Genomic DNA, 27,113 nt, shown 5'->3' with positions numbered 1-27,113 from the left:
GTTAAAGTTAAGTGAAAAAATCATTTTAACTTGGCTTTGGAAAATGCTAGGTGATTTAATGCTATAGTAGGTCACCTTTATAACTGTGCTCTGCTCAAAATTAGTTTGTATCCTGGAACTTACCTGCACTAATGTCATACCTCTCAGAGAGAGTTGATAAGGATAATCACTGTTGAAAGAAACCACTTGTGGGTTTAATATTAGGTTTGGCAGTCTCTAAACTGGTTAAAATACCGTGTGCAAAATTGAAAGCTCACTGCAATTTCCTTTGCCTGTTAAATTAATTACTATTTTCAATGCCTTAATTAATTTTGTTCTCTCTGAGCAGGGATGTCTCTACGTAGTGCCACGAGTCATCTGTGAACTCCAGTGCCTTAGAGAATGGTTTGACATATTTTCATTGTTCAATGGATAACCTCAGTGAAAATTCTAATGCGGGCTGGGGTGCTGAGAACTTCAATTTCATAACGCTTTGCAGACAGGAAGTGATTCCAAAGGGATGATGCTCTTGTTAATGACAATAGTGGTGACAGTGTCAGCGTGTGAGTATCATATGGGTATCCATTCGTTTTAAGACTCATCGTTCTCCTAGATAAAACTTTTAGCTCTGAACTTGTTTTGAACAAAAGTTTTGTTTTTGTGAGCAATCTAGGGACAGTTATGTTATACCTGTTTCACCCTGAAAGCTTTCTCCTTTTACCGAATGAGAACAAAAGCAAGGAGCCCCATCCTCTGTGGGGTGAAACTACATGGCCAAGAGAATCCATTCACAGTGGCCTCCCATTACCTTCTGGAGCTGTTGACATCCTATCCCTTGACCTGTCCCACTGGACATGTTCTGCCCGGGAGGAGCTGATCCTCTTGGCTGCCTGACCACAGCCCAGGTCAAGCTGCCCAGTCAGCTGTCCCATTCTTTAAAGGCATAGCTCTTGGTTAATAATTAGATAAACTAATTTCGTGCTCAAGTGTTCATGTTCGTGTTCCCTATCATGGTGGAAAGGTTCTTGCCCGGTGAAATGCATGAAATTGCATTTTTCATAGAAATTTCCCTAAACACGAATGAGAAACTAATTATGAAATCTGATACTTTGTGGCATTCAGTGGGGGAACAGTCCCCATGCTTGGGTCCTGAAGTCTTTCAGCAGACTCCCCACTGGGGAAACTCCAAGCTCCCAATTTTGCACTGGCTGCTTGTCTAGATGTATGAGACAATTAGGAAGTCGAGCCTGTGTAGCTGCCCAAGGTTACAGGGGAGTCGTGACACGCTAACTCTTTCGGAGATTTTTTTCCTTTTATCATTTTTAGAATGAGGTTCAATTTTCTTTACTCTGTGAGCCCACTAAAAGCTGCAATACCTTGGGGGACAGGGATGGCATGATCTACACTTCCTGAAAGTTGTACAGTGAAGACACAGTGAGTGCCAGATAAATGCTTGATGGAAGGTGACCGTGAAAGGAATGCCAAATGCGAGGGCGTTAATTTATCCTTTGCAAAGCTTCTTCACATACTTTATCTAATTCTCGCGTCATGAAAACTAGGTAAGGCAAGAGAAGGGACAAGGTGAAATGACGTCCAGACCACAGTTCCTTGGAAACCTGGGAGAGTGCTCCTGGCCATTCAGTATGTGCTTTCTCTCCAGCTTCCTTGTATCCAGCTGTCTACTTGGCATCTCCGTGTGGCTGTTTAATAGACATTTCAAAGTCAAGTGGCCAAAACATAACTTTTGATTTCCTAACCTGTCCCGTTTAGTCTTCCCTTCCTCAGTGAATGGTCTCACCCTCTGGCCAGTTATCAAAACCAAAAGCCTCACATTTACGCTTCTTTTCTTTTTTATCTCTCCTCCCATGTCAAACCCATGCTCAGGTCCAATCAACTCTGTCTCCACCTCCAACTACTTCTGTCTCTGCATCTAGCACCCCAGTCCAGGCCAGCATTAACTCCCTCTTGGCCACTGGAATAGCTGCACCACGGCTATCTGTGTCCACTCTTGCTTCCTTGCAATGCTTTCTTTATACAGAAGCCAGAGTATTTTTTTTCTTTATTTCTACTTATTTTTATTTTTTAAGCTCTTTATTGGAATATAATTGCTTTACACTGGTGTGCCAGTTTCTGCTGTGCACCAAAGGGAATCAGCTGTATTTGTACATATATCCCCACATCCCCTCCCTCCTGCGACTCCTTCCTACTAGAGTATTTTTAAATGCAAGTCGCCTACCTACCTACCTCCTGTGGCTTTTCTTTGTGCTCTCCTTACCCTGGTTTATAAATCTTAGCACGATTCAGACCATGCCTATCCTTCTGAATTCAACGAATTCTGTGCCTGCCCCCCCACAGTTTTTTGCTTTTGTTCTCAAACACAGAGTATCTGTTTCTCAATTTCTAGCCTTTTGTAATAGCCGTTGCCTCTGCCAGGATTGTGCCTCCCTCTCTTAATCACATATCTGGCTCCTTCGTGTCATCCACATCTGAAATGTCACCCTCTGAAAAAAGGCTGTCATCAGGCCACCTAGACCAAAGTAACCAACCAGTTACTCTCTGCCACGTTACCCAATTTTAAAGCTGATTTTTTTTCCTTGCCTTTTTTTTTTTTTTTTTTGTGCAGTGTCGTATGTCTTATAAACTTGACTAGAAAGTGTGCTGGGGCTCTGCTTGTCTTTTTCATTATTTTATCCCTATTGCTGGTCACGGAATAGACACTTTATAAATATTTTCTGAATGATTGTATGCATGGTTGCCTTTCAGAAAACGGGGCAACCATTTTTTGAAAGGCAAACCAGTGGCAGTTTCAGGAAGGAAAGAATCTATTATCCAGAAGAAATGACCGGCAAAGGTGAGGCCCGTGGGCAGCCTCGTTTTGGAGCAGGTTGGCCCTTCTGCTTCTCAAGCCATGTGGTGGCATCGACTGTTATCCACGCCTGCAAAGACCTGGCTGGGGCTGGGAGCATCCCAGAGCGGGCATGCTGCCTTTGACATTCTGACTAAGGTCTACATCTCTTCCAGGATCAAGTTTTATGATTTCTGTACAGGTTTTTCATTTTCAGATATTGAAGAGGAATGGTGTGTCACGGGGGTACGTCGAGGAGGACCAGGGATTAGAGTGTCCGTGCTCCTTGCTCTCCACCTTGATGAGTCTAATCCCCTGTCCACCTGCCTTTTTTTTTCTTTCTTATATTATTATTTTTTTTAATTTTATTTATTTATTTATTTTTTGGGGGGTACACCAAGTTCAATCATCTGTTTTTATACACATATCCCCGTATTCCCTCCCTTCCTTGCACCTGCCTTTTTAAAGATGGTATCAGAAACCTGCTCTGATGTTCCCTATTCCATTCTGTAATTTGATGTAATTCTATTCTTTTTTTTTTTTTTGTGATGCACGGGCTTAGCTGCTCTGTGGCATGTGGGATCTTCCTGGAGCAGGGATCGAACCCGTGTCCGCTGCATTGGCAGGAGGATTCTTGACCACTGTGCCACCTATTCTTAATTGTGCACTTCTGATTTGCTCGTTCACTGCATTCTAATTTCTTAAAAACTGGGTATATTTTGAAGTACATGGGCTGCAAAGGTAGCCACATGGAAAATCCTCAAGCTGTTAGTGTCACATAATCTTCTCCTAAACACCCCGTGGACATCATTATGGAAGGTTACAGAATCACCTGGAATCATCTACTTGCTTTGTGGGGACATTGAAGGGAACACCCTATGTTAGAATGTCTAAACTCTTTGAGAGGATGGTAATGCAAATTCAAGGTCTTCTTATAAGGAATAACAACAGCAAAAAGCCCACAAGACTCTGCAGTTATTTTTTTTCCCCTAAACACGTTTTAGTGTATCGAAGGGAATTGTAACTTGTATTTTTCTGCTTCTCTTTTACTGTTTCATCTGTCACTTTAGCCGGTGCATTTTTTTATTATGTAAAAAATATTCTATACATGCTGCTGAATATAGCAGAGGAGATTACTGTTTTATGAGTTTACCATCCCAATTACTCTGCCTTTCATAAATATTTTACATATGCCTCCTGTATCAGCCCATCTGTTATTCCCCAAGGTAGTAAAATATGTGGAAGAGGCAAGTTACTGTCACTTTCGTGTGTGTGCTTGTGATGAGCTTTTCTATGATTCTAATGAAATTCTTGTGAAATTTTTAATGGCATAAGTTTAGCCTGTGTTCTTAAGTGGGGCTAGGCAGGTTTCTGCCATTGTCCTTTCTGTCAGAAATAAGAAGTGTGCAGGCTTCTTTTAGGCTTTCCTGGGAGTAGGGGGTGAGGAGCAGCTGTTACTTTAGGCTAAGGTGGTACTTTTTGCTAAAGTGAAAACTGAGAATTGCTGAAAAAGACCTAATAAGTTGCACAGCTGACCACAGAAGAACCATTCTTATCCATCAAAAGGCACGTTTTACTTCACAAACTTGGTGAAGCTTTAGAAATCAATGCAGCCAAGTGGCAGCTTTGTCTAGCACCGTGAAATCCATCTTTCTTGTACCAGTAATGCAGAGAGTGGCCAGGCTTTGGAGAAAATGACCCAATTTTTTCCCAAGTAACTGGGCCCTCAATCAATGCTAAACATATTTATTTAATAGATTCTTATGGATGCCAAGTCCGTTAGTCAATTTAGTGGCTGAGACTTGGTTCCTGAGAATCAGTGTGTTACCCTAACTGTGTAATAAATCAGACTTGGAAAAAAATAAAACAAACATTTGAACAGAACAGACATTCCAGTCTGTTCCCATCTGTTCCATTTCCTTGCTCCTGGTGACCCCAAATAATGTCTCCCAGCATGTCTGTTTGTTTAGATATTTTAATGCTATGGTCATGGAATAAAACCTCCATCCGCTAGCTGCTGCCTTGTCCTCCTGCTTTGTCATTGAACCTTTTTTCAACTCATCACCTTAATTTACTTGTGCTAGGGCCCCTTGGTCCCATTTCAGAAGCAGTGCATGTGCTGATAATGTTGTCTGGGCAGATGTTACACAAGCCACTCGTTTGGTAGCCTTGCTACATCAGAGATTTCTCACTGGAAGACAGAGAATCCATTATTAATAAAAGTGGGCTAGATTCCCTGGGGAGTGGGGGTGGGGTGGTTTCCCCTTTTATAACCAAAGAAACTGTCTTCAACTATTACCAGTAGTTTGAAGAGGAAATCATATTCATTATGATGTTGGCTAAAAATCTATCAACACAAGATTTAGTTTCCAGGTGTGGAGTTAGGACTTATGGCAGCAAAGACATCTTCATTCAGTGATTCATTTCTTATGAGACAAGATTCACGGGAGGAGAAAATACGGAGTGTATCTTTTTATAGCCCATGCTACAAGTTAATTACCTCACCAACAGAAATTCCACTTGGTCTTCAACTTCATACCTCAGTCCAGGGTTGCCACACCCTGCTGTCACGCTTGCTTTCCAATCGTGGTCTTTTATTCTCTCTTCCCTCCCCCAAGAGGTACCAAAGTTGGATGCACAATACGTAATTTGTAAAGAAAAGGACTCAAGATTTTTTGGATACTAGTCTACCTATTTTTCATTCTTCTCACCTCCTCGTAGTTGCTCAGCATTCTTGGGTCTCCTCTTTTCTACCCAAATGTGTTTTCAGGTGCGGGTCAGAAACTCAATCACCCCGAGGCTGAAACAACTCCTGGGAGCTGTAAGTGCTACCACATCTAGGCATCCAAGCCCAAAGCTGAAAGTGTGAAACGCTAATAAGATAACCTGCATCCTTAGTCCTGCTTTCTAGTGGAGCTGATGCTGGTAGCCTCACCTTCCCGTTATCCACAGCATCTGCACACTGTATTAGCTTCCATTGCTACCACCCTGATTTAAGTCACCATCGTCTGGGCTAGGCAGTAGCCCCCTAAAGGAGGTCTCTGCCTGCTCCCTGTCTTAGATTCTGCCCACACAGCCAAAACGATGCTTTTAAAGTCAAGTTTTGCCACACCTCTGATGAAACCCCTCGAGCGTTTTCCCAGTTCTTGCAACAGAAAAGTAAAAGTCCTTACAATGACTTCCAAAGTCCTACAAGATCTTCTCCATCTGTGTCCTCGTCTCCTTTCACTTTCACCTTTATTCATTTCCCTCTGGCCTCAGTGGCCTCTTCGATGTTCTTCCAACTCTGGACCTTTGCATTTGCTGTCCCCTCTGCGCGGGATGTCTTTCCCCCAGATATCGGCATGGTTCCCTTCTTTCGTTTCCTTCATGTCTCTGCTCAGTGTGACCTTATCACTTCCTCCCACTCTATAAAAACAGTAACTCTCTATCCCCAGGCTGCCTGATTTGCCCACGTCCCATATTATTTCCTCCACATCACTTATCCACACCTGAGGTATTATAAAGCAGCATTGGTTTGTCTGTCTGTGCCCCCTCTTGCCTGATTAGAATGCAAGCACCATGAGTGTAGATTTTGTCTGTTTTGTTCATTACCACATCTCCAGTGCCTAGAGCTGAGCTGGGCAGAAAAGTTTCTTCAATGAAAGAATGAGTTATCCATCAAATTGGTCACATTTACTTGGTTAGTGGTTCCACTCCCAAAACCTCTGAAATTACTCCAGATAAGATAGACGTGTTAATTTTTTTTTTTTTTTGTCATATGAGTGCACATTTTCCTGCTATAGGCACAGAGATATCTCCATTTATGGATGGTCTCCAGAGAATTTCACTAAAAATGAAAAGGAAGTTGGAAAAATAGGATATGAGAAATTGATTTTAGACCCTTTGCTTTGTTTTAAGGTACTGACCATCTGGGATCAATGTATGGGCAGTATTTGATTACATGCTTATTTTCTTTTTTGCTGACATATATACATAGTTCTGAGCATGGTACCCTGTTCCCAAAGGCATTAATAAATTTGGGGTTACGTGGAAATGCACATGACTATAATTCTCTCTCAAACAATACTAAACTCTCTGGTTTAGGAAGTCTTTGAGCTATTGCGTTTACATTCTGCTCTAATGTACAGTACAGAAGAGAAACTATACAATGTAATTTAATTCAAGCAAGTGATACTTTAAAAATCTATGTAAATGAGAGAAATTATATCTCTGGCATAAACCTTTAGAAGGTCACCACTAACTACATTCCTTTGTCTTCATCAAATCACATTTTCTAAGAAACCTGGTGGGTAGCCCCTTTGGAATAGAGTACCACACCTTGTCTGTGGGCAGACTGCATGTAGGGATTACCGGGGGCTCAAAGAGACATGATTGATGCTGTTGAACTTCCTGGTATGGGCTTTTGAGAGGAACACAAGTCTGCACCCATGCTGGCAGAACAAGATGCTGTCATGTGTGGTGCTTAAGAGAGAGCTTTTAACTTAAAAAAAAAATCATTGCATGTGCAGATGCTAAGATTCTGACTGTCAGAATAGTCTCTTGAGATGAATTTTGCAACTGAGCTAGGGCAGAAAATCCAGAGAGGCCAGAGGAGCCGCAGAGCAGCTTTTGAGAGTTTCATCTATGACTTCAGTTATCAAATTCCTTAAAGTACCTAATAGATGGGACCCTGGTTTTCTCATCTAAAAATGTGTTTGTTAGAATTAACAATCCTTAGCATGCCTTCCAGCTCCAGTCTCTGTAGTAAAGAAGGTGGGCTATGGCTGCTCAGGGAAAACCTAGCAAAATAGTAGAGGCAAAGAGAAAATGATTTAAGGGTTGCTTTAGAGTGGTTGTGAGACAAATAAATGGAAATGCCAAATAAAAGCAGAGATATTAAACATCAATTCCCTAATGTATGTAGGGTTACCTATTATAGGTGGAGACTCTATCATCCCATCCTCAATGAGGGAATGAAAGGGAATAGAATGAGGTTCTCAGAAGTGCTAGGACTTCGCTTTCTTAAGGGAAAATGGATTGACATCTATCTGATTTGGATGCACTAGGTGTATTCTGCCTGGAAGCAAATGGCTTAATGTACTGAAAACTCTAGGCTCTTCCTACATTGGTCAGAGAGGATTTATGTTTATAATATACTTATGCCTGTGGCGAAGAAGACCTTCACTTCAATCCGGGTTGCTAAATAACTTCCTAATTTGCTGGCCAGTCATCATGGGACTCCCTGAACTGTAAAGCACAGGTATATTATGCTGTTTTTCTGGACGAGCTCTGTAGAGAAGAAACGTGGCATTATGTGCTATTTTTTTTTTTCTTTTATAAAGTCCTATTCAGAGTTGAACAATGGCTTGCCCTGGCTAACTGGGGTCTCTTCAAAGCTTGGCCATTGGTAAGTACAAAACCTGGTCCTCATGTACTTGATTTCTGTTGCTGAAACCCTGTGACAAATTATACTGGAACTCTAGAAAACTGTTCCCTTGATCTTTTTAGACTACTGCTTTATTTTTATAATGTGCAAATGCTTAGTAGTAAAGAAGAATTCTATTCATTGAGCAGTTCACACATGACCACCTAGACAGGTGACTTTCTGAATAAGGTTTTGGCAAAGAAAACCAATCTCCATATGCCCACGGCTCCTCTGGGACCCAAATCTGGGCATCATTAATTAGCAGAAGCCTCTTAGCTGATCTTAATGATAATGACATACACGCATCTGAATGATCACCATGAATAAGAGAAACGCACAGCCCCGTAGGACCACGGCTGGGTACATAATAGCTCTGAAGACTATTGGGCACACTCCATTTCTCTCTTCTGTCCCCAGTCTATGCTGAGGCAAACCCATTTCAGTGTCAACAACATTCTGACCTGCACAGGGGCTATAGCAGCTTATGTTGCTCAACCTCACGTGTACATCCAGCTTGTCTCCCTCAAAATGATGCCCTTCCCTTACATTCCACACCCACGCTGCTAGCACAAGATGCTGTCGGGTGTAGCGCTGAAGGGAAGGCTTTTAATTTAAAAAAAGTCATTGAATTTGCAGATGCTAAGATTCTCAGCGTACGTTCTTGATTGCCTGGCTTTGGGAATGAGCCCTGGGAAGCTCCTTTGCTTCTAAAGCTGAACAAAACCATGAATGACCTCTTTTTTTCTTCTTTTTCTTTCTCTCTTCCAAGTACAAAGGATGTTTGCTTATGTGTGTGGGTGTGGGAGCAGCATTACAAGTACGAGCTTAGGATTTCAGGGTCTCTGAGTTCTGCTCTTGGAAGGTGTGTTCCCATCTTCAGTAAATGTCTTTTGAGTGGCCAGGTGCTTCTATGGGAGACATGCCTTCTCTGGAGGGTTCGGGATGGTGATGGGGGAAGTGACTGTCCTGGGATGTGGTGGTTGGCATCGTCAGGCAAAGGATGGGACTTCAAAGCATCTCTCCTTTTCTGAACCAAGGGCCTCTTTCCTCTTCGAGGTCATCTAAGTGGAGCTCCCTGCTCTGCACTGATAGCAGTGGATGAAGCAGACAGGACGATTTGGGCCAAGGTTCTCAAAATGTTTTCCTTGGACCATCTCTGTTAAACCTGCTGGAGTATCTGTTACTGACCAGGTTTCTGGCCTTTACCAAGACCCCATGATAAAAAAGGTGGGGCCTGAGAATCTCCATTTCAAAGAGGTTTTTTGTTTGTTTGTTTTTGTTTGCTTTTAATACACAAATATTGGGAACACCTGGCCTATGGATACACTTAGAGGAGGAAAGTTACTGTTTCCTTTATTTGTATTATTCTGACTCTCACTGTATATAGTTAATAAGATGCAACTAAAATTTTTTCTCTTTTGCATATAGCAATATGTAAACCTTTCTCAAATGTGGGTTTTCCAAGATGTCCTTAACCATGTTCTTTCTTCCATGCCTGCTCCTGAATTTGGCCATGCTTTTCTTTTTGGAGCAACTGCTCATCTTTTAAAACCCAATAACTGATACTCTTTCTGCTATCAACCATCTTAGTTGCTGTCAGGGAGCTCACTTAGACTCCAAAGTGATGTGGTATCGCTGCTACCCTCTTGTTAGAGAATTAACTGTGAATTAATATGGTCACACCTTCCAGTCAAGGTGACTTCTTGGTATTGCATAAGGTTGTGTGTCCTGTCACTTAACCCCTGCTAAGAGTGCAGTACCGGATGGATTTAGGACTTGGAGAGTGCAGCATAATAAAAATGGCCACAAATTCTCTGAGAGGTGGAGTCCACCTCCCCCCCCTTGAATCTGGGTGGGCTCTGTAATGCTCTCTGGGTCCCACGTGGAGAAGTGTCCCACCAAGGAGCCATGTGTAAGAGTGAAATCACTGTGGACCCTGCAGATCCGCTCAGGCTCAGCTGACACCACAGAAGGACCCCAGTCGAGCCCTGCCTGAATTCCTGACCCACAAAATCAAGAGACATAATAAAAGGGATTTTTTTTTAAGCCACTAAATTTGGGAGAAGTTTGTTATGTGGGAATAGATAACTGTGTGTGTGTGTGTGTGTGTGTGTGTGTGTGTGTGTGTGTGTGTGTGTGTGTGTGGCGGTGGGGGTGGGGTGGGGTAACTCCGTAGCTGTAGTGGCTTACTCTAATCCATACATGGGGTTTTTGTTTTTACCTCTGGAGGGAGAAAGTCAGAAAACCAGCAACAATTCTGGTAACAATAACCCAATGGGATAAAATGCCTGCAAATACTTACCAGAAGAACATAAATTATGGACAACCTAAGAAAAACATATGCTTTACATAATGAAGTCAGAGCAGTTTAAGGATTTTTCTTGATTATTTAAACAACATAGTTCCCAGTATTTAGAAGGGAAATGGATATTAATTGAGCTGAATCTATAATGGGAGAAAGAGGCACTGAGATTCAACCAGTTGCTTAAATTTTCATCATAGTGAGTGAAAAACTCATTTATACATAGAATTAGATCCCGTAGACAAGTGTCTTTCACATTTCTTTCGTTGCAATTCAAAGAAATAAATGTTTTACCTGAACCTGGTACCCACACAGAAACTTGAGCAAACTTCGTGAAATACTACTTACCCTGTTACATATGATGCACTCTGAGATACTTTATTCTATTTTCTTTAAACAAATGCTGGTTAAACATACTAAGCAAATTTCATGGCCCATTAATTGATTACATTCTACAGTATGAAAAACACTGCCCTAGACCCTAAGCTTGCTGAGACCAGGGATTCTGTCCTGTTCACCACTGTGTACACAGGTGCTTAGAAATTTCTGGTGTATAGAAAGCATTCAAGCATGTAATGATTGAATGAATTTCATGACAATGTTTCCAATTTCTTAAAATGGGAAGGATATTAATTACAAGTCAGGAAATCCAGGGTCAACTCTTAAATCCTTGTATATCCTTGAGAAGTAACTTCTCTATTTTCTCACCTATAAAATAGAATTTGTAATATCTGGTACTCATAGGATACAATGAGCCCACAAATACAAAACTACTGAATAAAAGATAAAGAATTACAAATAAAAATGAATGAATTTGTTACTTATGTACTTTGAAATGCTTAGCGATACCACGTAAATACTTCACTTTGTTACTTTAATGCCACTTAATTAATTTGGATTAATTAGAGGAAAATGGGGTCTAAATTTAGACTTTTTAAAAGAAAAAAATTAAATTTCATTGAGTAACAAAATAGTCCTAAAATGTTGGGCTGGCTAGACGCCTACCTTGAGGTATTAGTTGGGCTCTAGCAGATTAGATACTGTGTGACAGCTTTAGCAGGTCCATGGCATTTGCGGTACATTGTTTTTGTGTCAGTGGACATTTCTGAAATTCTGAGAGACTTGTTTGGGTAAAGTGCCCTCATTACCTCTTCAGGAATTTATTAATTCCTAGTATATGCATTAGAAAATGCCACTGTTTCTAAATTACTGAGGTTTGGATGTATGAGATTTGAAAAATGTTTATGGAAGACTTAGGGACTTTGCTAAATTGTTTTAATTAAAACAACCAAGAACTCTGAGCTATCAACAAGACTCTTTTGCCCAGAGGTAACTCATGCTGCACAGCCTAGGGTAACCTTCCTTTTGTTCTCCCTGGAAAGCCTACTAAGTACCTAGTTCATGGGAAGTTTCCCAGCTTGTTTTCTGGATAAAGTAGCACAGTACAGTGGTTTGGAGCCCCGCCTTTGAAATCAGAGAAACCGACTCAAGTTCTGGTTCTGCCACTTGCAATATGTGCGACCTTGGGTAGGTTTCTTTATCTCAAAGAGCTGTACGTGTTAAATAAAGTATATCACACGTGCACACGTTTGAAGTATTGAGCACGATGCCCAGCACGAAGGAAACAATAAATAATAGTTCCTCCTAGCTGTAGTATTATTGTTTTTATTAGTTATTATTATTAGTTATATGCCAGTTCTTTCTGGTCTGGACTAGCTGGCTTTTATAGTTTGACTGCTGAAAAAGAGATTGGTTTGCTCAAGAAATAAGCAGGTTTCTTTAAGGTCCAAGGAAAATTATTTACAAGTTTTACCAGGTCCTGGGACTCAGCCATCATGACACCTGGAGATTTAACTGAAAATACAATAAGGTCTCCATCTCCGTAGCAGCTGAGACCGAGGAGGGGTATACACAGCGCATCACTGAACACGTGCTGTCAGCCGTCAGTCTTCCCGTTGTTTGCTACGGAAAGGGCTGCCCTATAAAATTTGGTACTTTGTTGGAGAAACTGGGGCACTAATGCAGTTGCTCACTCTGTGATGCTGAGCTATTTTGAAGTTTCCTTTCTAATCGGCTTGGGGCAAAATTGTGAAGTAGTCATTTGTCTCTGTCACTTCCAGCCCTCCTCCCCCCACCCCTCCCCTCTTCTCCCGCCTCCCACTTCCCCCTTATCCTTCTGTCAGTGAATTTCTCTGACTTCACAGCACCACCAGATTAGCTGAAAATGGCTTAACAGGTTGTCCCCTTTAGGTACATTTGTGCTTTAGATGACTCTAAAGAATTAAATGATGCTCTAAGGATAGTGTTTCAGATATTTGCAGGCCAGGAGGAGAGAGAATTCTGGCTGGGAGTTATCCTGGTATCTTTTAGTTCACACTGCCTTCTCAGCTGGTTATCAAGCTGAAAAAACATTGTGTCTTTGAAATAGGAGGAAGATGTATTCCAGCATTTTCCAAAGTGTATTCCATGGGATGTGAGTTGGTTCTACTGCGGTCAAATACTTTTAAGAAACTGTAAATAACAAAGTGAAACAGGTTTCCCTGCTGCAGAGGTTCTTAAAACCTTTATGACGTTCACGTCAAAGGAGGTGCTTTGAACCTCCAAGTGGGTATTTAGGATGTAGCATGTTCTGTCTTATTTGATGATCTTCCTCTTTTAATTTTTATGAAGCACCTTCAGCATCTATGTGACACAGAACATACTTTACAGGGCACCAATCTAGTCCAACTTCTAGGCCAACTGAGGAAGGAAACAGTAAAGTGACGTGCTCAAGCTTGCCTGTTGACCTAGTTGCAGAGTCAGGACCAGAAGCTTGGTTCCCCTCTCCACAATGTGGTCAAAAATCCCCCTTGTAGGTATGGACTTAGTGTCCATCGTCCCTGCTAGACCGAAACAGAGACTTGATCTATCACAGCATCCTTAGCACCCAGCAGCACGGTACTGGGTCCACAGGGGTCGAACCAGCATTTACTAAAATTGAATTGAGATCGGTGATGGGGATGGACACATGGTGTCTGTTTCTGTGTCCACTGCTTCCCGTCCCAGTCTGCTCCCTGCTACAATGCTATGCACGAAGGGGTCCGTGTCACATTCCATACTTACACTGAGAATATGTGGTCCCAGTTCCACTGACACTGAACCTGTTCAGATGCAGTCTGTGTGTGACCACATTCTTCTGGGGTTGAAACAGGATGATATGCACCTTGGGCGCAAACAAACAGCCCAGGACCACGAAGCCGCTCAGGCTGACTGAGATGCACATGGTCGTTGTCTGCACCTGTAAGAAAAGGTTGCCTAGTTAAGTGTCTTGACTATAAAGTCAATACAGTGGCCAACTCAAGAAAGCACTGGAAAAAGAGCAAACTGAAAAAACCCAAATCATCCACACTTCTGTTCTTATTCTAGTCAAACCCATACAGCAGTTCTATTGGATCTTCTGTTAGGGATTCACGTGGAAACATTGCTTAGGATTCGTAAGCAAACACTCTCTGTGTTGGGTGTTCCGGAAGGCTTGCCAAGACTTCACATGGATATTCCTGCTTTGTTTGTTTTCTTCTTTACATTTGTATAAAGACATTTCTGCAGAGCCACTGAAGTCAGAATCTTAAATAGTAAAATATCAGTACTCGATGATGAAGTGACCAGATGGCCACTGGTTTGAGTCAGTCAACCTGGCTTGTTTAAGGTTTACTATATTATGAACAAATTCGGTCCTGTTTCATATTTCTGTCTCTCTTTCTTGCTGGGAGCATTGCCTATCAGCTCTTGGTTTCCCTACTCAACATTAGGGGACACTATTAACTTTCTTGTGGGGGTACTTTCTCTTTTAATTATTTCACTAGTGTATCTCTGGAATTTTGATCCATCAGGGACTCACTGTTCAGTCGTCTGTTCTCCAGGCACCCATTCTTGACAGAATTTTCCCTTTCTCCCTCTTTGCCTCCCCTGAAAGCAAACCTCAGAACTAGGTTTTATCATCTGTTTTCATTCCTTTACCCCCACTCTTCATCTTCTCTGATCTCCTCATTTATCCTGGCTTCAGCTCACAGAGATTTTCTGGAAAATCCCAAATTAGATTCTACATTTTTAATCACTTTCAATATAAAAAATGGAAATTAATTATTTCTTCTATCAGTTTCTAGTCAGGGTAACTACGGTAAATCCTAGAGTCATTTTAGAGTTTTTTTTTTTCCTTTTTTCCCCAGGCAATGCTATTACCAGATAGCAATAATTTCTCACACCCTAAAGCGTCTGACCTTCTTCTGTAATCAAGGGAAGCTGAAGACTGAACAGTTGACTGGAAGAGCCACATAACTTTGGAAGACTTCTTTCTGTTTTTTATCTTTAAAAAATCAGGTTACGCTTGTATCATAATTCTTCAGACTCTGGTTTTACTTTAATTGCTGAAAGGAAATCTCCTCTCACCATCTTAAAGCTCTCCCTCCCCTAGGCATGCCGGTGCTCTCCAACTTGGTCTCCAGTTTCAGGCTCTTTTCTCTTTTGTCAACTTCTCAGAAAAGTCTACTATCTAATTCCATGATGGAAAAGCCTTGATAAATCATAACCGTTATTTATAGCAAGTCCATTCCTGACATAATTTGTATTTTTTACATATGTGTATAATACGATATTATAATGGTGCTCTTCCTGCATCCCAGTGAGGGTGAGACAAGTTCAAATGTGCACATTTTCAAGAAAACCTTTCCTAAAAACATTTCTATAACTTTGAAACTCCTCACATACTTTAAGACATTACAAGGAGTGGAGAAGGGAAGCTTCTGTGAGGAGATCTTACACAAAGCTGTGCTGTGAATTCCATACCCTCCACCCCTTAGGGGGATGGTGTCCATCCTCTCACTTAAAGCCTAGAGAGGAAGGTGTCAGTGTGGCCGTTCACAGAGGGTTTGAGTTTTTTTCGGGGGGGTGGGGAGGGGGAGGATGCTCGGGCAGGGAGCCTGATTTCTGTCTTGAAAATCTAGAAGGTATGAAATGGCTAGCTACTTTCGTAGCAGAGCAAGGAGACTTGCTAATGTCAATAGTCCTTTACTCTAAAACTTTATCAAAGCAAAGGCCATGTGAGTGGTAGGCTGGACAAGATGAGTCCTCGTGGGCTGTCTAGGGCCCACGTGGAGGGGCCCGCAGTCCTTCTCAGAAGGCAGCTGGAGGGGAGTAACTGGATGTCCTAGACCTGACTGTGACAACGCAGAGTAGCAAATTGCCAGCCGACTCCCTCAAGGACCTGCAGGAGAAAAAGGCCCACAGGACATTTCAGATGATCACATGGAAACACCCTTTAATCATCTTCCAGGTTATCCCAAGGATGTGTCTTTAGCCACTGCGGATGTAGAGATCATAAGGCCATCCTGCTATGTAAGAACCATCCTACTTCTTCCTTACTACTCCCTAACCAGGGCTGAGAGGGAAACAGCAACTGGTGGACTGAGGAGTGAGAGCTGGGAGAAAGGGGAAGCCAACCACTGCAGCTGCAAGGCAGGCCAGACCTCAGGAGAAAATGAGGTTGAATGTTAAGTCATGATATGGTTTGATAACTACATAGGACAAGGCAGCTGAATTTCCTAATCAAGACTTTTTTCCATTGAAAATGATTGTAGGACCTTATGTCACCTAAGGGCACACAAATTCATGGGCCTCCGAAGGTCATGAGCGTTTTCATTTGTTGCTGTGTCCCCGGCCCTAGGATGGTGTCTCACATGGTGAACGCTCAGTGTTCGGTTGTGTCCACTGGAATTTCCATCCAGGGTTGGGAGGTGACTAGTCTCATTAACTACTAAAGGGACAATGGGAGGCAGAAGTAAAGGTGCTTTTTGGTCATAGTTTATGCTGCATATTTTTCAATATATCTGTTTTAAATTTGATACCTTTTAATTTTTTTTCAAAGCCCAAGTATCAGCCTCATAGTTTCAGTTGCCCAGTTCCCTCTATAAGTCACACTATAAAGAGTCTGTATTTATCTATAATTATTTGTTCTGCGTCTTTGAACATTTTCAGTCCACGCTGCTCTGTTTTCATCTTCTGCAAGCTCCTAGCAACACTGACATGGTTCGTCACTTCCTGGATACATCCTTCCCTCACTGGGCAGTTCCTTGTCTGTTACCTTGGCTGACTTTTTTCTCTTCTACTTGAACTCTGAGTGCTGGGGTGTCTCAGAACTCAGTTTTGGACACTCTTCACTTTGCCATCTCACCAAGTTCTGTGGCTTAAGGACCTCTATGTGGATGACATTCATATATGTAGGACTAGTTCCAACTTTTCTTCTGGGCTTCCAGACCTATACATTTAACTGCCATCTTGTTGTAGATGTGTAATAGGCAAATCCAAATGAATATATATGCAGAGCTTGATCCTTTCCTCCAAGTATCTCTATTTAAGTGACACCAGATGCCACCCACTCATGCAAGCCAAAAACCTGAGAGTCATCCTTAATATGGCATTTCCCTTACACCCACACATCCAATGCAATAGCAAGTTCGGTTGGTTCTTTTGGAAGATAATCCTCTATGGCCCCTGGGCTTCTATGTATCTTTCAGGTAGTGGCTCTGGACTTCCCTTTCAAGGGTATTTTTATAGCAAAGAGCCTTAGATGACAGAGGTAGCGCCTGTGGAACAAAGGACCAGCATATCACTCTTCAGAAAAGATTCGGGTTCCCCCATCTCACTGTCCCTCCCTGTAATGCCACCACTGACTGTGCGGTGCTCACGGTCCCCTCTGCCCAGCCTGCGGGAAGTGGGGGACCAGAGCCACTGTCGAACTCTGGCTACTGCTGTTGCTTTGAGTCATAAAGTCCTTTTCGTCAGCATCAATACAACTGTGGCAGGCTAACGTGTTAAGTTAGAGTAAGTCGAGTAAAATCTCACTCTGTGGTCTTTGACAGTTGTGACAGTGACATCGGAGAGGCTTTCTCAGAGAGGAAGAATGAGGGCCACGTGGGCTGATAAACAGGACTTGAGAGGAGTCCTGGGAATCCACAGCAAACAGGCTGCCCAAATTGTACGGCCAACCACGCATTACTGCTCGGCTTTATTGCCATTAACCAAGAGGATTTGGGGAGGCGGGGTCACAGGCTGAGTAACCGGAAGTAGATTCAGATACCGCGGCTGAACCTGTGCTGAAATTGTTGCTCACTCGCCTCTGGGGGGAGGGGGGTGGCACGGATTTCCTCCCTATTCTAATTCCGGTCCTCGGTGGGCAGAAAGTTCCACTCTGTTTCACGTGAAAGCTGCAGAGACAAGCACCTACAAGGACCATGACCTTCAGAGAAGCAGATACCAGGTGAATTGTTTGAACGCTGGCTGGCTCCCTTGGGAGGTGAGGCAAGCGGGTGCTTAGTGCTTGTGAAGGAAGAATGGCAACAGCTTGGTCCTCTTAGGGCTCATCCCTTGCTGTCGTCTCTCATGCCAACCTTAGACCCGTTCTGAGATGACAAAGGTCTCAGTTTTTTTACAGTGGGTCCTGGCTACAGAAAAGATTTGGTCCTCTCTGTGAGATTTCCCTGAAACAGAATCATGCTCTGAAAAACCATAGATGAGGCACTGACTAGTATTTGGGCTCTTCCTGACCTGGATTGGGTTTAAAATGCTGACAAAAGGGCTGCACCAAAGAATGGGGAAGTGACTCGAGGAAGTCTGGATAAATTCTTGCAGTCAGCTGCAGCGCTGGAAAACTTGTCGAGCCCTTATGCTAAAACCAGGGAAGACACTAAGAGATGTTATCGTGATGAGACAGCAGATGCCCTGGATTAAGATGGACTCCTTTAAAAAAGTTGCTGCTGTCTGTGCGAGTCAGTGCGGAGTGAACTGAAATACACAAACCATGTGCCCCAGGCAGACAGCCAGGCAATACCTCGCTCTGAGTCAAGGGTTCCCCAAAGTTGAAATGAACAGTGAGAATAATGATGATCTTGGCATTCAACTCAGGGTTTTGGGTGCTCAGAAACATTGGATCTTCCTTTGGTTGAGCCATGCGTAGCTGCTACATGCTTGAAACACAGAGCAAATGTGCCTTCCTTCCTAGCATAGAGATGTCTATGCTGCCTGATTCCTCCCCTACTCTCCACCCTGACTGTAGCTGCCTTAAGAAGGAAGGCAGGATAGGACCAATGTTTCCCCATCCTAAAGGGTGGCTGCCATCCATACACACCAGACCCAGTATGCGGGGAAACTTTGGAGAGGGAAGAACTCAAGTTTTTATGCTCTATTGGTTACAAACCACCAAATCACCATCCTACCCGGACTTGTTAGGGAGGAGGCAGGCCTGAGACCAGAATGAGGCAAGTGAGGTACTTGCTTGAGATACACTTTTAAGGAGGAACCCAAAGCTCAGTAATCAAGACAAATAATATTTTATTGCAATTTTCTTTTAAAAATAAAAATTCATGCTAAAACCTATGTGTTCACACAATACCAACCTTTTAAATAAGGATAAGACTGGTAACAGTGCTGGGCTGTGATATATTCAAAGTGAAGGCGAAAAGGAAAATCAGTAATACTGATCTTTCCATGACTGCTTATGCAGGTGTCACCTGGCCCACTTTGTGTTGCCTACTGGAAATTGGGATGTGGGGAACCTACATAAATGCTTACATTCTGGCTACAGTGGCGGCTGTGAGTGATAAAGTCCTTTGTCTCTGAATCAGGAGTCTCATGTCTTCTGTCAGCATCCCTGAAACTGTGGCAGGCTAACCTGTTAGACTGCAGGATGGATTAAAAACCCTTCACGGTTCTTGACAGGTTCTGTCTCCATCGCTGACATCCTACCCTTGGCTTTGGCCACCATCAGCTCTGACTCAGACACCTACTGCAGCCACCTAGCTGCTCTCCTAAATCCCTGCTTTTGCCTTTCTGTCGTATTTTTAGTAGCTTAATTTTTTTATAATAAAATGTGATATCATTAAACTGTTCTGCTTAAAAGTATTTCAGTGGTTTCTTTCCCCATATAGGACCAAATCTGAACTTTTTGTAATGGCTTATAAAGTCCTATGTCATCTGACCCTCTGCCTACTTCTCATATAAAATCACTCTTCTATCTACTCATTAAACTATAGCCAGATACACCTTTCTTTTCTAAGACATTTTTGCCTAGGGGTGTTTATGCTTGCTGTTTCTTCTTCCTAGTGTGTAGAATTCCCCTGGTTGGCTTCTTCCCATCTTTTGGTAGAATACTATGAAATAGGCACTAGTAGGGGTGGCAAACATGTTTTGAAAGAATAAGATGTGATACATTTCTTTAAATCTTCAAAATAATCGACATGGGAAAATTGAAATTTCTTTGCAAGTACTTAAACCTTGTAAGAATTCTAAAGTCTCCTCCAAGTCTCTGCCTAGGTAAAGTGCTTTGTCTGCACCAACTCCAAGAAGAATCCAGCATCTTGATACCTAGAGTACGGTCCTTTGTCTAGCAGCATGTCCATCATCTGGGAGCTTGCTAGAAATCCAGAGTCTTGGCTCTTATCTCTTCTCACTGAATCAAAAATTTTAGCAAGATTCCCAGGTGGATGCACCTTAAAGTTTGGGAAGCACTGAAGTAGCATAAGCCCTATCTCTTTCATCACAGCATTCACTACTGCATGAATTATCCTGAATTTTCGTGTGTTCTTTATTTACTCTCCGTCTCTGTCCTCCTCTCATTCCCCTCTAGATTGTAAGTTATAAAAGAGGAGGGGCTTGTCTATGCTGATGTATCTCCAAGGCCCATAATAAATGCTCAAATACTTTTGGAAGACATGAATGAACAAAACACTCAGTAATTACCCATTTTAATTTTTTATGGCAAACTTTCCACCCAAACATGACCTAGTTTTTATTTACACCATTTAAACTATGTATTGAATCCCTGATGACTCAGTGTTTGATTCTTACACTATTTGGGATGGTTTTGTTGTGATACAGAAGGAGATGGGCTGGATATTTCTTAAAGATCCTTTGAATTTTTGGATTCTTACCCAGGCTTTTGCTTGCTCGTCTTGATGACTCTTATAGCGTTGATTAGTCTTGCTTGCTCTAGGCCTGACTTCTATAAATCCACTCTTCATGTCAAGGATAGATGAGTGTGTGGTGTAGTATGAAAGGCAAGGATTTGGATCCAAAAAAGTGTCCTACTATTTCTTAACTGTGCCACCTGGGAAGTTAATTATCTTTGAGTCTATTTACTCATCTTTCCAATGGATAATGAAATTTGCTTTCTAGGGTGCTATTGAGAATAAGGGAGCTCATGTATGCAAAGCGCTTAGCAGAGTAAGGTCTTGGAAGTTGATCAGGAAGAGTGGTTAGTTCCTTTCTTTCCCTCTTACCTTAATCATGTCACTTTTTTGCCCAGGCAAGCAACTAACTAAAAGAAAAGAAGAAATATTAAAAAATCATGAGACCACAAAGCCCTTAAACATGATTTAAATGAAATACTGGGTATAATCTGACCAAGTTGCCAGTTCTCATTAGTTTCTCACTAGACTTCCCCTAACCTGTCTTCCATTTGAGTACAATCCATATTACTGCATTCTTCTTGGCTCATTTCTATTTTGCCTCAAGAATATTCCCTGTAGCCCCTATATTCTCTATCTACTGTACTTGTACTTCCCTACCAAGGTACGGGGTGAAATCCCGCCTCTTTAAGGAGATTCCTGGAAAGACTGAGCTCTTACTGACCCAACTCTTTTTTTGAAACAAGCAGGCCTATAAGAGTTTCTATCACCAATTTAATTATAAACTCTTCTGTGTTAATCTTGAATTCTTTCACGCTTGTTTTTTTTTTTTTTTTTCCCAGCTGGGATATAAACTTTTTGAAGAGTGGAATGGTGCTTTATATTTATTTATAATTCCCAATGGGTGGCAAAGTACTGAGGCATAAACTTTGACTGATACCCAAATTTCTTTCAGCTGCCTTGAGATCAGGGGGTGCTTTTCTAATGCTGCTGATTCTATCTGAGCCACATGGTGTCCTTCTGGGAAATGTTAAATCTTGATCTAAAACAAGGGTCCGGAGCTCAAATACTTATATAGGTCCATGTGGATTGACACGTGAAGGGTGCCAGGTGTAAGAATTCTGGGGCTGGTGGGAGCGGTGGGCAACAGGAGTGAGAGTGGTCTGTCTTGAGCCCCAAACAGTACTCAATCAGCAAGTCGCTGCATGTAGGAATTGGGTCCACATGTTTTATTTTGCTAAGAGAAGCCAAGAATCTGGATAGTTATATAAAATTTCTCAATTTTCTAACTTTGACAAATACTTCGAAGAATTTCTAAACAGTGCAGGCCAAACTGAAGATATCTTTGGCACAAGAAGAGCATGTGATCCATTAGAGCAGCGATTTGCAATCCTGGCTGCAAATGAGAGTCACTTGGGGAGCTTTGAAACATCCTGATGTCTAGGCCACAGATCAGGCCAATTAAATCAGAATCTCGGAGGCTGTGCCCCAGGTATCAACACTTTTTTCAAAGCTATCCAGTTGATTGACTGTGCAGTCCAATATGAAAACCTCTGTGTTGGAGGCTCTGGCCTACTGTCTCATTTCTTTTGTAAAGTTAGTTGGCATTTTTTGCAAGGATAAGTGAGACCTCAGATGATCTCTGTGGGATTTGTTGCCTTAATTAGCATAGGCCTTAAAACACTCAACTCTACAACCTCTGCTGCATTTTCCTTATAACTTCTGCCATGTGGTGAAACTTCTGGTATCTTCAGCTAATTTCACTTAATCATGATATTGCTATCATGTTACAGGAAAAAAAGTCAGTTTTAGAAATAAATGCTAGTTCATTCAATAAAATTGAATTTTATTCTCAGTAATATCTTTTGCTTTATTTTTTTTTTCATTAGCTTTTTTTGAGAATGAATCATTTCAAATCATATGTCAAGGATAAAATAATTAACAATGTAACTATTTTGCAGTCCCAATCCCCCAAGTCCTGTCTGCCAAGGATGGTCCTAAGAACTGGAAAAAAAAAAATCCTTACAGATCTATAGAAGGGGGATGTGTACAGAAACACAAAAGATAGAAATGGTGGCATTAAAACACATTAACTGCAGTTCTCCATTTAATCCCCATACTCGAAAGATACAGACTCTGCTGTGGTGCATATAATCTGATCTTTGATTTTGCTGATTTAGTTCTGATGTTTTCTCTTTTGACAGATTTTCAAAAATTTTTATAGGTAGTTGTAGAAAGCATGACTGCTACCCTAACATTGAATGCATATTCTTTACTTTTCTTGCTTCTCCTTTAAGGTGGTCCATGGGTTTCAGTCACATGGTTATGGGTGATTTAACAGACTAGACACATTAAGCTTTGCCAATCTCTTGATCCCTTGTTGTAAATAGCTTTGTCTTTTTTTTTTTTTTTTTTTTTTTTTGAGCTACAATATTCAAGAGTTTGGTCACATAGGAATTGCTGATAAACAGAAGATTTGGGGACTATTCCAGCCTACAGAGGCTGTTTAATTTGTGAAATCATGGTGTAACAAGGAATCCACAATGCCTCTGGAAAACTTTATAACAACCTAAGAAATACAGAGAATAAAAACCAATTGCCTCAGGAGGAAAAAATTCTTATACTCACTCACCGGAAGATACTAAAATCACATTTCTAAATGAGAGAGCAACTGATGGATGGTTTCAACAATTTGAGAGATACTGACGGAATGATGAACTATTTCTTTCAGAGGAGATGGTAATTACATTGAAGCCCAGAAATTTGAACTAAATATTATTGAAGACTATATGAATAATGACTTAATTAGGTTACCTTGATATAGACAGTAAGACTTTTCACAAACTCAAGGATTACATATATACACCACGTCTACAGGAACTAAAGTTGTAGAAAAAGCACGACAAATAAATATTGTATTTTAACCTCTTTTAGAGAAATAATGATGCGTATTTGAAGCTCGAGTGAAAATTTTTAGATCTCTAAACTGATCCTGGCTTAATGTTGCAAGTCTGCTTTCATTTACAGATCCATCTGTGGTAGTAAGGTCCTCTTGTGTCTAATTTAAAGTATTCTCATTAGGCTCCCAGTGGTGTGAGTCTTATTCTCTTGTCCTTCACTTTCTAAATTTAATTAAAAGTTTTAAGGGGGTGTGTGTGTGTGTGTGTGTGTGTGTGTGTGTGTGTGTGTGTGTTATACTTTTCTCCCACTAGATTATAAATTGCTTGAACGCCCATGCCATTTACATTTTTCTTCCTCTCTGTACCTAGCACAATGCTTTCTACGTAGTAGGCACTAAGTAAATGCTTTTAAAACTTATGGGGTTAATTTGCATACACAATATGGTGGTTCATCACGGCATTTATAATTTAGCTACCTAACTGCTGAGATGAAAGGAGTCTATCTTAAATTCTACATAACAAAACAGTAGCAGGGTACAAGAAGAAGGAAAAGAAGAAACCATTCCAAGACTTACTCTGTAGTCACTTGATGTCACATAAAATATAGGGAGGAAGGCCAACCAGATGATGCACGTGGTGTACATGGTAAAACCAATGAACTTGGCTTCGTTGAAGTTTTCTGGGCACTTCCGCGTTTTGAAGGCATACACAGTGCATAAGATGACCAGGACCACATCGTAGGTAAGTGAGATCAACATGCTGGAATCTTTGACATTGCATTTTAAGATGACTGTTTCCCGCTTCTCTGGAAGGGTGTACCGCCGGGTGCCCGGAGTCTCCAGGATAAGCCAAACAGACACTACCACAATTTGCACCAGTATGAGACCCAGGCAGATGAAAACCTGAGAACTCGGGCTGATAAATTTTGGCCTCTGAGCGCCATTCTTTACCCCATCAAAGATGCGGGCAATGCAGTTTGTCTTGGTCAGCAGAGCTGAGTAACAGACAGCGAAGGAGGTCCCCAGCCCTAGGCGGCGTAATGCACAGATGACTGGTGACGGCTTGGAGATGAAGAAGAATGTCATGCAGTAGGACAGGCCAACCCCAAACAACAAGATGTAGCAGAGCTCCCGGCCAGATGCTTTGACGAGGGGTGTGTTGTTGTGCTTGATAAAAACAGTCACAACCATGCAGGTACACATAAAACCCAGGCAGGCAATGGTGACCGGACCAATGGCCCAGGCATCCTGCCACTTGATGTAGTCCTCAGGAAGGTCAAAGCAGCTAGATAGGTCTGCAGTGGGCCACTGGCCAAGGCCGCAATCCATACAGGTAAACTCGTCAACCAGGTATTCGTAGGGCTCGCAGGGGATGCATATCCAGCAGCAGACATCTCCTGGTTGCATATTCTTCATTTCATTGGGTGCACAGGGGTCGCTGCACTGGGAAGTGGGGATGGCGTTCCGGGACCAGTGGATAGAGTCCACATCCAGTGATAAGGTTTCTGCCCAGTGACCAACCTTCAAGTAGGAGTACTTGCCACCCACGTACTGGAAGTTGAACACGTTGTATCGTCCCATTCCATCTCCAAAAGTGTCAAACTTGACAATGCTATCTGCACCTATATTTGGGTTGAATGGAGCTGTGACATATAAAGTAAAAGAAAAAAAAAAACAAAAAAACACTGTTTAGGTGTCTTAAGTGTGATCAGTCAGTGACTTTATATCATACACTTAGTGAAACTGAAATAAGTGAACAAGGATTCCAAGGCTGAGATGCTTTATCAATTACCATTGAATTTACATATTAAAAGCTACTGGAGTACCCACGCATTCATAAATTCATTCACTTAACATTCCTGAGTGCCTCCTGAGTGCCAAGTGCCAGTGATAATCTTGAGTACAATAGAGTGTCTGCCTTCAAAGGAGCCGATTATGTAACAGGGGATCTGGTGAACGTGTAGTCATATTCTATGTAGTATATAAATATTCACTTCTCGAAAGATTCCACAATAGGAATTGGACAAAACTTCACATCTCATCCCTATTATGTACTTATATATAGAAATTAAATATTTTCATGAAACTATATACTTAAAAGGAGGAATCTTTCTCCTTCAAAGTCAAGAAAAAATTTTTTTCATTATAAATGAATGGTGTGCTTCTTTTAAGCACTTAAATGATTCAGAAGGAAGAAAAACAAAGAACGCTCATCCATAATCCTTCAACTGTAGTTTTTTCATGTTTTGGAAGATATTCATTCTAACTACGTATTTGCATACTCCTATCACATATATACAACCTGAACATTCTGAAGGCACCTACAGTATGTAGAAGCTAGGTAATTGCTTTAAAGTTTGTTCCTAACTGTACAGGATGGGTAGCCCTCAACCCTGTCCCTTTCTCATAGCCAGTGCCTAAGAGCAGCAGCTCTCTAAGCATCGCTGGTTCCTCTTTTTCAGCTGCTGCTCATCATGTCTCTCTTGCCAACATCTGCTGCCACTCTTATCACCATTTTTATGCCACCTTCTCTGGTCTACTCTGTACCTACTATTTCACACTGCTGACAAAAAGGTCTTTCCTTAAGTGTAGAAGAATGTGGCTGAGGTCTCTGTGATGCATAGACAAAAACTTTATTAATCAGGGTAGGCTTGCCTGTGTTGGTAAATAGACCCCAAATGGTTTAAGGGTTCAAACACAATGGAAGTTTATTTCTCCCTCATGCGGAAGGCTATGGTCTTGGCCGGTGGGTATGTCTCCTCCACACAGTGATTCAGGAACCCAGGTTCCGTCCATCTTGAAGCTGTACCAATTCCTAAGACCTCCTTCTCATCAGCATCCTTCCAATGGAAGGAGAAGGAGAGTATGAGCAGGTACACCTGCTTCCTAAAAGTATAAACCTGGAAGTGGCACATGCATTTATTCACATTTATTGACTAGAAATTAGTCACAGGGTCACACTTAACTTCAAGAGCAGCTGGGAAGTGTGGCTTAGCTGATGTGCCCAGCTACAGCTATGCAGGAGAAAGTGGAATTTCAAGAACACTGCCGTCTCTTACTCTGCAGGTATTTGCTGTCTTTGTTGCCTCCTCCCTGAGCTCTGTTCCACCTTCTCTGGGGCTCATATTGTTCCAGCCAGTGGGACACATCTTACTCTTCTTGGGTCTAGTTATTTTATGGAGGAAAAAGTTTCCTCAACAAGTTGCTTGGGTCTTTGGTGAAAGAAAACCTCACACTTTACCAAATAGCTCTTGCCTACGTAGGGCACAGAGGTTCCCTTAGAGTGTCAGGCTTGGTGTTTCCAGTAATGTCATACCACATATAAAGTCTGTTAGCAAATGTAGTTCAATATGCAACATTTATTCCTCACTTATTATGATTTATTTTCTTTTAGTGATCTTGTTATCTCACCTACATTTGACTTTCCTAAACTTCACCCAGCTTTCTGCCACATTCCTCAGACCCATCATCGCCTATGTCTGTGTGTGTCTCTACTGTGGTTGTGGACTGGCTTCAAGTTCATTGTGAGACAGGATGAAGTAGTAGCTGAGTGCATGATTTTGGATTTAGGTGGATTATGCGTGATTCTCATCTCTGCCTTTTAATACAACACTTGTATGTCCTTAGGCAAATTAACCTTTTTAACTCTGTTTCCTATTCAGCAAATTATTCTATAAATACAAATTATAAATAAATGTAAAAATACTAAATAAATTGATCATTTTCTACTGGCTTATAACATCTGC

The 27,113-nt window shown here is 41.7% G+C and overlaps 1 protein-coding gene across 3 annotated transcripts in view; it reads right to left on the bottom strand.

Annotated features, from left to right (window-relative positions):
• GRM3 (glutamate metabotropic receptor 3) overlaps positions 1 to 27,113 on the bottom strand; it is a 233,403-nt gene that overhangs the window by 680 nt on the left and 205,610 nt on the right. For 2 of the 3 annotated variants that reach the window (XM_057732213.1, XM_057732214.1), the window contains exons 4-5: positions 23,944 to 25,010; positions 13,636 to 13,810 (exon numbers count right to left, since the gene is read on the bottom strand). In XM_057732213.1, coding sequence (XP_057588196.1) covers positions 13,636 to 13,810; positions 23,944 to 25,010 — 1,242 coding nt within the window. Of the gene's footprint in view, positions 1 to 11,237; positions 11,242 to 13,631; positions 13,811 to 23,943; positions 25,011 to 27,113 lie in introns of those variants that run through there. The other variant, XM_057732215.1, reaches the window with a different exon arrangement.

Source organism: Hippopotamus amphibius, chromosome 4, assembly GCF_030028045.1.
Source record: "Hippopotamus amphibius kiboko isolate mHipAmp2 chromosome 4, mHipAmp2.hap2, whole genome shotgun sequence".
Classification (NCBI taxonomy): Eukaryota; Metazoa; Chordata; class Mammalia; order Artiodactyla; family Hippopotamidae; genus Hippopotamus; species Hippopotamus amphibius.
Note: the sequence above shows the minus strand (reverse complement) of the source record. Positions and strands in the feature narration are given on the sequence as shown.